At 41.4% G+C, this 11828-nt stretch overlaps 3 protein-coding genes across 5 annotated transcripts in view; 1 reads left to right on the top strand and 2 right to left on the bottom strand.

Annotated features, from left to right (window-relative positions):
* ALG5 (ALG5 dolichyl-phosphate beta-glucosyltransferase) overlaps nucleotides 1-1925 on the bottom strand; it is a 20480-nt gene extending 18555 nt beyond the window's left edge. Inside the window, exons 1-2 of one of the 3 annotated variants that reach the window (XM_079314830.1) lie at nucleotides 1733-1925; nucleotides 587-728 (exon numbers count right to left, since the gene is read on the bottom strand). In XM_079314830.1, the coding sequence (XP_079170956.1) occupies nucleotides 587-728; nucleotides 1733-1822 (232 nt within the window). In that variant the 5' untranslated portion in view covers nucleotides 1823-1925. The remainder of the gene's footprint in view (nucleotides 1-586; nucleotides 729-1732) is intronic. The other 2 variants (XM_079314829.1, XM_079314831.1) reach the window with 2 other exon arrangements.
* On the top strand, nucleotides 1809-11635 carry EXOSC8 (exosome component 8). Its single transcript, XM_079314862.1, has 11 exons — nucleotides 1809-2069; nucleotides 3701-3737; nucleotides 4758-4821; nucleotides 5370-5443; nucleotides 6011-6056; nucleotides 7056-7161; nucleotides 7247-7292; nucleotides 7543-7639; nucleotides 8599-8719; nucleotides 10652-10758; nucleotides 11154-11635. Exons 1-11 carry the CDS (start codon nucleotides 1951-1953, stop codon nucleotides 11267-11269), a joined length of 933 nt encoding a protein of 310 aa, XP_079170988.1. The 5' UTR covers nucleotides 1809-1950; the 3' UTR covers nucleotides 11270-11635.
* SUPT20H (SPT20 homolog, SAGA complex component) overlaps nucleotides 11410-11828 on the bottom strand; it is a 29515-nt gene continuing 29096 nt past the window's right edge. The window contains 1 exon segment of the mRNA XM_079314791.1: nucleotides 11410-11828. Within this exon segment, the coding sequence (XP_079170917.1) occupies nucleotides 11728-11828 (101 nt within the window). The 3' untranslated portion in view covers nucleotides 11410-11727.

Genomic DNA, 11828 nt, shown 5'->3' with positions numbered 1-11828 from the left:
TTTGAAGTATGTAATTCTCTCCACAACATTAAAGGAAAAAAACCCCACATTCTTTATGACTGACCCTGTAAATCAGCAGTGACTTTTATCTATTTGAGCAAGCTGTCAGCTTGTGTACTGCCACATCAGCTTTAGAGCGTGATTATTTCTACCAGATCTAAAAGCCTTCACTCAGTATCAGGTACTCCTATCTATGGCCAAGTTAAACACAAACCCGTGAGATCATCCCTTTTTCTGGATGTCTGAAGCTGCTGGGTGGGAAGCTCTCAAATCAATTTTAAAAATATTTTACTACTTCTTGCCTTGCAGCATTTACAGGGGCAATGAACAGCAATTCTTCCAGGGTTCATTAAAATTAAGAGGATTCTTACAAGTGCCCCATGCTATTTTTAGCAGTAGAAATCAAGTTACACAATGCCTTAATTTTGAAATTCAATGTACTTGGATTGTTTTCTGGGAACTGCATCCAAAATCTGATACATAATCTGGCCTGCCAGAATCTACTGCTAACCCAGCTGACCTCTGTATTATTACAGTAACAACAGATATGTTTTTCTTCTTTTCCTGAAAACAAGAAAAATCTTACACCGGTTTTCCTCATTGTATGAAGGCACAACGACAGAGAGTTCTCTTGTAGGAGGATCATGGATACTTGGTGCAGATCCTTTTCTGTATTCAGCATCATCGTGTGGCATTATTTTGGCAGTTACATGAGCAATTGCACAAATCTGTGATGAAAAAAAAATGAAAAAAACGGCAAGCACTTTATTAGAAGTTTCTCTAGCTTTAAAATGTGCTACCAGGGACAATCAAGTATATTTCAGTAAAAAGGTGGATCACTGCTGTGGAATTTCACGCAAGACCAAAACCCTCTCATGCCATTTGGTTACTCACACACTGGCTGAACACAGCATCACTGGCTTGTAGCTGTTTTTAACTGCAAAGCACGCAGGTGCTTCCAAAGTCGTGGTGCAAGCCCTTTCCCCAAGTAACCCTGAGCACACAAGGTGTCACCCTAGATCCCCCACCAAGCCACTGGAGCCAATGGCAAGGTTCACGACCAGCTAGCCATATGTGCTCGCAAAACTGAGGCTCTGACTGCTTTATGCATGGCAAAAAAAAAAAAAAAAAAAAAAAAAAAAAAAGCGGTAGAACTGGGCTCTGGAGCACTTTTACTTGGTGACACTATATAGAATCACATAGGCTGAAAAGACCTCTGAGACCAGCGATGCCCCGACAGCACCGTATCAATGAGCACCGTTCGGAGCGCCTTTCCTCCACACCGGCAGGGACGGTGCCTCCGCCACCTCCCCCGCAGGATGCATACGTGGCACTGTGCACAGCCAGCAGAATCTCGCTTTCCGGGGGTCCAACTTCCCAATTTCGCAGGGCATCTCGGATACGCAGAGACACAGCAACTCCCCAAATGGTTAAGGCGAAGGCCAGGGCATTTCCCAGCACGAACTGAAAGGCTGAAATGCTCTGCCTTGGTGCCCTTTACCAGGCACGGCACGCCACCCCTTGCCGAAACGCGTTCCCCGCACACCCGCCGCACAAGCGCAGCCCAGCCCGGGCCGGCCCTGCGGCCTGCGGGGCGCGGCGGCACCGCGGGACCCCGGGCAGGGCCGGGACCCCGGGCAGCGCCCCTGCCCCGCACCGGGGGGCGGGCACCGGGCGGCCTCGCGCACCGCCCCGCCCCGGAGCCCCCCGGCCCGCCGTGCGCGGCTCTCACCAGGACGAAGAGGAAGGCGGCGAGGGTCGCCAGCGCCAGCCCGGCTGCGGGCAGGGACAGCGGCAGGGCCGGCAGCGGCGGTAGCGCCATCGCCCGCGGCAGCCGCGGGGCCCCAGCGCGCCGCGACAGCGACGCGACAGCGGCCGCGCCGCCCGCCGGGTGCCGCTGGGAGCCGCCGGCGCCCCCCGGCGGTCACGGCCGGCAGCGCCGCCGCCCCTATGGCCGCACCACGGCCGCCGCTGCCGCCGGTCCGCCCGCGGAGGCTGCCGGGCGGGCGGGCCGCCAGGGGGCGCCACATCCGGGGCGGGGACGGCACCGCCATGGCGGCCGCGTTCAAGTAAGTGCTGGGCCCGACGGCCACGGGTCCCGCCCGCGCTCCCAGCTCCATCACCCCTGCCCGGTCCTCCATCCCCATCACCCCTGCCCGTTCCCCCATCCCATCGCCCCGGCCGCCCCGGGACCCCTGAGGGCTTTGTCCCGTCACCGCCGCGGCGAGCGCGGGCTTGGCGCGTCTCTCCGGGATGGGGTCGGTGCCGCGGGGCTGTGGGGACCCGGCGTGTGCGGGAAGGGCTGAACGAGCGGGGTTTGGCCGGCTGGGAAAAGACCCGTCAAAAAGCGGAGCTCAGTGAGGCCCGGAGGTACCGGTGTCAGAATTGCAGAGTATTCCGAGCTGGATCCTTAGAGATCCCTGAGTCCGGCTCCTGGCCCTGTGCAGGACGCCCCCAGGAATCACAGCACGTGCCTCAAGCGGTATCCAAGCGCTTCTTGGACTCTGGAAGTTTTGGTGCAATGACCTCTGCCCTGGGGAAGTTCCAGTGCCCAGTCACTTTCTAGGTGACAAACCTATTCCTGCTCTCCAACCTAAACCTCTCCTTACACAGCTGAAAGCATTATAAGGAGGTCAAATTTGTATGGAATTCAGTAACCTCCCGTCCAGATCCTCCAATTCCAATCCCTCTGCCATGGGCAGGGACAGCTTTTGCTAGCCCAGGTTGCTCAGAGCCCCAGCCAGCCTGGCCTTGAACACTGCCAGGCACGGAGCATCCACAGGTTCTCTGGGTAATCTGTCCCAGCATCCTTGTTCTAATGTTTTCATGGCTTGAAAGTGTCCAACAAGGTTTAGCAAGTGCTGTTACATGAACTGTAACACAGCAGCCCTTGCATTGGGTAATCCAGCAGTACAGCACCAACACATGCGGAGCTGACAGGAGCCAATTCATGATGGCAGTTATGTTGCTGATGCCTCTGTATGTTAGTCTGCATTTGGAAAACTTGCCTATTCCATTCATCTTTTTTCCACCCCTGCTCCAGAAGCACTGTTTTAACATAGCTGTGAATGCTTTGTTTAAATATTGACAATGCTTTTTATAAAAGTTTTTTTAACCTTAATGATCCCTGTTTAAAATACTAATACACGGATACTCTTACTACTGTAGGATTAATAATAGGCATTAATTATTTCTCATCTGAAGCTCGGCATGAAGCATATTTTATAATTTTATATTTTCTTGAAGATTCTAAGATTAAATTTTTTATAGAATTTTCTGCATCTAAATGCAGTTCTTGAACTAACAATAGTCCTTCAACTATCACACGTTTTAGTAAAATTTTTGTTTTTTGGATTCCTTGAAAGGCATTCTACACCTTTCTGTCATTAAATACTTCTTTTGATTTGAAGCTAATAGCATTATTGAAGTGAAAGCTAGCAGTTTTTGTTCAGTGTGTATGTACAGGCAGGTTCCCTGTATGGAAGAATCATTTTGGAAGTCAATTTAGGAAAACATATATTTTTTTTTGAGATTAGTTTAGAGTTTCCCCATTCTTCTGTAACTGTATTGCTAAGCAGCTTTGTCAGGTGTCTTGATTCCCAAATTATTTATTGTTGTGGGTTTGCTTGCTGATTTTTGTTTTTCTGTATTTTGCCTGCTCAGGAGCTTGCATTTAAACTTCTCTTTCTCTTTGTTCTAGAACTGTGGAGCCTTTGGAATATTACAGGAGGTTTTTGGTGAGTGAAACATGAAATGCTTATATAAATTCCTTATAGTGAATTTTTTCTTCCTTGCATCTGCTCTTCTGACTTGTCTGTGTGGAAATCTGAAACTATGGAAATGGAAACTGGAAAAAAAAAAAACCAACAAACTGAGCAGGCAGAAAACATTTATGCTCTTCAGAAGATGTTTTTCTTTCCATCAGTGATGGTGATGCTGTTCATCTTGATGGATAAATGCTTCTCTTGGTCTTGACAGGAGTTCAGGTTAAATTTGACCAAAGTTTATGATGCAGGTTTTTGTCTAGTACAAAATTATGTCAAACCAGGCCTTTAGATGCTACAAAGATTAGTAATAGAGATTATTGCTGCTAGCCATGCACACTGTAATATGGAGGAAAAACACTGAATTTTGTTGCCTTAAATTGGTTGATTTATTATTGAAGTTGTATCGACTTAGAAATGAGTCCAGTATTACTGCAGTTTTGGTTTTCATAATTGAACCAAGTGTTTGCTTTTGAAACTATGGTGAGTAACAATTCAGATCTAAAATAATATTGTTTCAGTTTCTAAGGTAAGGGTTGTGTGTTGCACAGCTTCTGACTGATGATATTTGAATTTTAGGTTTTCGTTGGGTGCAAGGATTTTCTTTTGTTTTCTTTAGTTCACTCTAATTTTAAGACGTCCACTAAACAATGCAGACAGGTAGAAACTCTCATTTTAAGTTACCAGTGTGTGTTCATTATTGCATGACATTCTGAATCTAGCCTCCTGTAGTGCCTACCATTAAGACAAGCAGTCTATTGTTATATTGTCTAAATCAATTTAAATGAATTTTAAAAATCAGGGGTTTTCTTTTGCAGGCCTATAAACACAGACTACGTATCAGTTGATGAAAAGTCCGCTGGAGTGTGACTGAGTTTTCCCTAGCATTTTTGAGAAGATAATATTATTTTTTATGAACTTCTGTAGCAAAAATATTATTGTGTTATTTGATAAAGTGTGTTTTCTAATTTGAAGTTTGTAATTTTTCTTTAGAAAGAGAACTGTCGGCCTGATGGAAGAGAGTTGGGTGAATTTCGGACAACCACTGTCAACATAGGCAAGTGCTTATATGCAATAATAATAATAGGGGAGGTATTATTAATATCAGGTTATAGAGGTGACCTTAATGACTTGCTAATTGGTTTTCTTGGTTCTTGCATTTGGAAACCAGAAAGAGGAAGGATTTTTCTTCCCACTTTTAACAAGCATGAAAGAGAATGTCTGGTACAATTATATCCTTGAGCATTGTTTTCAGTCCTGTTCCTGGACTCATGTGCACAGTGTAATTAGTCAGTTCTGCTCCTGTGTGTGCAGTACAATTTAGGTGCCCTCACAAGTTTGCAGATGACACCAAACTGGGAGGGGCTGATATGCCAGAGGGTTGTGCTGCCATCCAGAAGGGGCTTCAGCAGGCTGGAGAACCTCAGCCATTCTGTGTGATTGACTGTTTCATACTGAGATTCTATCCCACTCTGGATTTGAGACTTTGCTTACCCTATGTTTAGTATAAAATGACTGAAAGTAAACACTTTGTGAAGGTTGGATGTTATTTAATACCCTTTGAAGGGGAAACAGATTTTATTGAACAGTAGTTTTTCTTTTCAGGTTCAATTACAACTGCAGATGGTTCTGCCCTGGTGAAGTTAGGAAATACCACGGTGATTTGTGGAGTAAAAGCGGTATGGTTGTTTTTATCTTTATTTATCTGTTAGCTGACTTTGTCATTTGTGTTTAGAATTAATCACCCTTGGAGTTACAATAATGTGCCAGTCAGATGCAATTAGAATCTTCCACCTGAGTTACTTCCAGACCTGAAAGTTAATATATAATGTAATTGGATAATCTTACGTGTAGTCAGAGAACATGCATTTTTGTGATGCCCATCGTGTATGGGGAAAGATGTGTACAAAACTAAAGTCCTTGTTATTTCTAGATAAAAGCTCTACAATTGAAAACTTCCTGAACATTGATCAGTAAGTGCACTGGGAACGGGCTGGCTGGACTATTGAATGCCTTGTAGCCTCACCTCTGTTGCTGGCCTGCCATGACCTACAAGATAAATGACTGCTCATCCCTGTACTGAGTTCTTCCACAGGAAATTTACAGACAAGGACTGACTAAAAATGGATTTTGTAAATCTCATTGTATTGGTAGCTGGGAAAAAAACAACCATTTGTATATAGAACAGCTGGAAAATACTTTTTACAAAGTTCTGGTCTTCATTTTTCTCTTTTCTATTTCTCCAGGAACTTGCTGCACCTGCAGTGGATTCTGCTAATAAGGGATATATTGGTAAGTGTTTAAGTATTTGTCTTACTCAGGTTTTGTATTGCTTCAGCTAAAAGGTTGTGAAAAATGTATTGTGAAGATTTTTATTAAAAGAATTTATTTTGATCAAATTTTATTACATCCCTTCAAATCAATTTCAAAATTGACATTTAGGCATCTAGAATTTCCTTTGCTTTTGTGAGTTTTCCATATACAGCTACCTTTTTATTGCTGATTCTGGGGTGGACGTGGAAGGAAACCTGCAGCAGTGTGTATATTAAGAGGGAGAAGGTAATCCATAGAAGACAGTGGCATGCAAGACTCTGCAAAGGAATGTTAACTTCTGTTTCAAGGTCCCAGTAGGCAAAAAATAGAACTCTTAAAAACAGTGAAATAAAGTCTGTTTATTTATCAGAGAACTGTAAGCCCCGGTGGTACCTCCCCACTCCTGTTTGGAGTTTCTTTGGAAATAAAATAATTCTGTGGAACTAAGAGCTTAGATGAAATCTCCTTTTTCTTAGGCATCTCCCAAGTATGTTGTTTTCAGTGAGCTTGACTATACTTAGGTACTTTTCATGAATGTTTATGCATGTTTTTGCTTCAAGTCTAAACCCTCAGGTTTTAATGGTTGATGAAAAGCAGACAACATACCAATAAAGTCAGGCAGTGGGATGAAAATGTTGCTGTTTCTTCATCTTCTGAAAAGTGCTTAACATTTAAAGAAGAATTTGTGTGGGTCAGGATAGTCAGAGAAGGATTATAAACAGAGTGGTAGGAGTATGTGCTTTTAGATGGAATATATAGTTTCTGAGGACAGAAAGTACTACAAGCTCTTTAATACAAACTGATGCATAACTTTATTTTTGAGGGGAGAATTAGGAAGGCTTGATTTAAAATTCTTGGTCTTGCCTTTTATTTGGAGTCCATAAAATGGTATTAACAGCATCTGTTATTTTTCTTTTAATTTTTGATTACCCATTGCCTGCTTTCTTTGGTTCATCACTAATGATTCTTGCTACCTAGTTCCCAATGTGGAGCTGCCATCCCTCTGTGCAGAGAGGTTTCGCTCTGGACCACCTGGTGAAGAGGCTCAAGCAGCGAGCCAGTTCATTGCAGATGTGATTGAAAAGTAAGAACCATCTAAGTGCTGTTAAAATACAAGCAGCTCTGCAGGACAGTTTTCTATTTCCTTGCTTACTCTCATTTCATTTTAGTTCACAGATGATAGTGAAAGAAGATCTGTGTATTGCCAATGGCAAGGTAAGTTGTATCTCAGAATGAAGAGGGAGATAGTAACAAGATCACAGTACCTCTCTATACAAGTACAAATATAGAAGATATTTGAGGATAATAGGGGGTTTTAGTGTTGTTTTTGCTTTTCAGTCTTCATAGTTTAGTTATCACATGGTAGAAATAAATATATGTATTTAATGTGACCAGAACTTTCTTATTTATTGCACTGTTTGCTTAGCTGATGTATTATCTCACTTGTACAAACTTCTTTTGATAGCTTGCTTGGGTGTTGTATTGTGATATCATATGTCTGGACTATGATGGAAACCTTCTGGATGCCAGTGTCTTTGCTTTGTTGGCAGCATTAAAAAATGGTAAGCCTTCCTTAGAACAAGAGACATTCTGATTACTGTTGCTTGGAGAGATGTATTAGTTTTGAACCCTGGTAAGTAGGTAACTAATTCATGGGACTTTGTTTCCTGTCATTTGAATGCAAATACAAGGTGGAAATTATGGTGGGATGCCATAGGGGCATAACACTTGAAAAGTAGGATCTTTTTGTGTGCTTATTATTGCTTTTTTAAAAGACTAATGGCTATTCTGCCACATGTTCTTTGGTGTCAGATACCTGAGTCTTTCAGCAGTAGCCATGAATGAGTTTAATATCTGCATCAGGGTATTACTTTGATAATGTATTTTGTGTAGGCAGGATAAGCTGTCACAGGCTTTGCTTACATAAGTATTTTGTCACAACAGAGTATTCCTTTCCTAGCTTAATGCATTATAGTCTGTAAAAAATGTGTGGACTGTTTGCAGGTGTGTGGCTTATAAAGGCATGAAGGCACAAGACTTTGCTCTTGTCCTCCTTGTCACTGGCAATGTGTGGGTTGTTACAGCAAGAGCAAGCTGAAGGTCAGGTTGCACTGTTTATACAGATACATAGAATTCATGACATGAGACTATAGTCCTAGTTTTTATATGTCCAGTAGACTTGGGGAAAAATGCTTTTGTTAAATATGACTGAAGTAGTTCAGTTGTGTGGCATTTTGGATGTAGAAAACATTTCTATGTAAGGAGAAAAGCTTCTATTACCTTGACTACAAAACTCAAGTATTTCTTTGAACAGGTAGTTCTAAGCTAAATCCTTTCCTCAAATTCAAGCATCTTTTTTTTTTTTGTAGAGAGTACTGTTAATGTAGGCAAAACTCTATTCTGATTGATTTTCAGGGCATTAACAGAACAGCTTAAATATTTCAGTAGCTGTCAACATCTCTAGGCCTGCTAAACCCAGCAATATTTAATATTAGACTATTTTATTTTTTCATCTCTTCAGTGCATTTGCCATTGGTTACGATAAATGAAGAAACTGGTTTATCAGAAGTTAATTTAAAACAGAAGAATCCTTTGATTATCAGAAAGCATCCGGTTGCCACATCATTTGCTATATTTGATGAGTAAGTTCCAATCTGTTTTGTACTTTATTGAAACAACATTGTCTGTAAAACAAATGAAAGACAGAGGATGCCACTAGTGATGTTTCTGCACTTCTGCCAGGGACTAGTGTGGAGCCTCAGACAATGCTGCTCCACCAATCTTAAATCCACAGCCTCTCTCATTCAAGGGGCCTCTAGTTCTGTGATGTAATGAGAGCACAGAACTAAGTGCAGTCTGTACTCAGCTTCTTCCTGTGGCTTAAAGCATAAATGGTTCCCAACCTGAAAGATAAGCTTAAAAGTCCAGGGGATGGGTACTGTTTTAGGTTTTTGAAGTGTCTTTAAGATGAAAATGGACCAGTGCAATTAATGTTTTAGAAGCCCATGTAAGTAACTGATAGAAAAGAGGGTAATTTTTGAACAGCTTATTCCAAGGATGTAGTAAACAAAGGAAGTAACAGTCCAGTTAGAACAATAAAACCCCCTGGATAACTGAAAACATAATTACCCAAGGTGAAGTGTAATCAGCATGCTTAAGTCATTGTTCACGTAGGAAAAGAATCTGATTATGAGAATTTGAAGTAATCACATCTGGTAGCTTGACTCCTCATCTGAAATTAGGTCAAGAATGTTAAGAATGTGTGCTGCTGCTATTTATAAGAAATGTAGCAATTTCTGGTGACTCCATTTGCAACATAGAAAGTGACAGGATAGTGCTCACTGTGCTATTCAAGATTTAGGTCTATTTGGAGATGTTGAGGGCTTAAGGCACATGAAGGTGTATTCACAGAAATGATTAGTAGGGCCTTTCGTCCAAGTAACAAATGGGGTGGGGAGAGCAATAATTCAAATCTTGATCAAGTAATTATCAAAATGCATCAGACTAGGACATTATTGGTACTTTAAAGAGCCTCTGTTAATTGCTTTAGTATCATTTCTGCTAGGTCTGAAGTTTGATGTACACTGAGCATTTGGGTAACATAATAGGCAGACAGCTGTCAGTAGTGTATTGTTTACACACAAATCACACACACTTACTTACACATAGAGCAAAAAGCTTCCTGGGGAAGAAGGCTTTCCAAGAGCATCTATTGGGCTTTGTTTCCCTCCCGAAACCAACTGTTGCATCCAACAAGTTACTTAAGTCTCCTTTTAGCTCCTAAAACTAAGTATTGATGGTATATGCCTGTCTTGTGTGGTTTGTGCTGAGGTTTTTTTAAAATCTGGTTTATTAATTTTTCTAGAGCTGTTGACACAACCCTTTCAATAAAATGCTTTACATACTCTGGCTTCCAGGTATTTTTCTTCTTCCATAAAAGGCTTCCTTGAATAAATGGAAGCAGTAGGTTGCTGGTCAGCATGGCCATGGCTAAGGAGCACTGGTGCAGAGCTGCTCCTGTGGCAGTGACCTGTACATCAACAAGAGCCATGCATTGAACTGCTCATGTGATGTATGATAGCAAAATAAACTGTCTTAAGCAACCCATTGAATCTATTTTTGAACTATCCCCAGTCTGCATGATGTTAGAGTTCACTGACAAAAAATTGAGAACTACTTTTGTGAACTTACCATTGGGAGTGATTTTGCTTTAAGGTGTCTGGTAGAAATTAGTGCAGCCTACACCTAATGCAATGCCAGTCTTTGGTGTAACTACAAAATAATGACTGAAGTATTTCATACTCCAGATGGTAATTTAGTGGCATTTTCCTGCAATACATCAGTGTCACAAATTTATGAAACAACTTATATGCCTGTTTTCCAGTCATAAACCCATGATGATGTGAAATCTCCCACATTTTTTGGCATTTTTCTTTCTTTTAAATTGGTGCATGTGCATAAGCTTGAGCACTAAATCCATTACTCTTTTGTAAGACTATAGTAAAAACTGTATTTTCCAATAACATTAATGGAGCAATGTATATCAACATATCTGCATGCATTTCTTTCACAAGCACGTTACTCATTGTTGATCCAACTGCTGAAGAAGAAGATTTAGCAACTGGAACAGTAACCATTGTAACTGATGAAGAAGGCAAACTGTGTTCTGTTCATAAACCAGGTACTTGTAAATTTACTACAAAGAAATCTATGGAGATGATGTTGTTAGGTCAAGAAAAGATATATACCAGCTTTGCTTTGTGAGATGTGGGTGCTTTTGGTAACAGAGCGTCTGCTTGAATAGTCACCAAATTACCTGCTCTTGAAAGGAGTTTTGAGATGGTGGCATGATTTAAGCCCAAAAAGCATTCACAGCAGAGGACATGTCTCCTGTTACAACTGTTGTTTGTTTCCATTATCTTTGCCTGAAGCTAGGGCTGGAAAAGCTGTATGCTCCCCATGTGAAAGGTGCTAGTAATGACAGTTACTGTATTAATACTTGCATTTGGAAATCACAGTTAGATACCTGTAACTGAAGTATAAGTAGAAAATCAAATTGTTCCTTTCAATGTTTAGGTGGAAGTCCTCTTACAGGAGCCAAGCTTCAGGACTGTATCACCAGAGCAATTACAAGACACAAAGAAGTAAAGAAGCTGATAGACAAAGTAATAAAAAGCATAACACCCAAGTGAACAAAAAGAGAGCTCTTTTCAAAAATGGATTTGTAAAAATTGTATTTGTTACAGTGTTCACAAACCTTTTATACTAAATAAACAAATACCAATACTACATTTACAAAGTTCATTTTTTCTAAAATGTTTTTCACCCTTACTCTATGTACAATGCTGTTGAGTGGTAAAAAATACAAGATAAAACATTCTGTTAAAAAATTAAGTGACTTGAGGAAACCAGATCCTAGCCACTTTATAGATGAAATTTCTAAGTTCTGTAAGGTTGGCTTCTAAAATCAGTTCATTTCTTTTAGTGTAATGTCAAAAGTTCATTTTCCCACCAGTAATATAAAACACTAATTAAATTTTAAGTATTTTCCTTAATAATCTGGAAAAAAAACCCAAACCCTTCAAATCAGTTTTTTTGGGGGGGAGGCAAGGCTCATGATTTTGGAGGGGCTGGTGTGCCTCTTTTCCTTTTACTTTTTGAGTGGCTGCCTGAATGCTGTTGATGATGCAGGTGAGCTGCTTGTGCTGCTGCCGCTGCCATAGCCATTTGATGCTGCAAGAATCGCAACTG

Source organism: Erithacus rubecula, assembly GCF_903797595.1.
Source record: "Erithacus rubecula genome assembly, chromosome: 1".
Taxonomy (NCBI): Eukaryota; Metazoa; Chordata; class Aves; order Passeriformes; family Muscicapidae; genus Erithacus; species Erithacus rubecula.
Note: the sequence above shows the minus strand (reverse complement) of the source record. Positions and strands in the feature narration are given on the sequence as shown.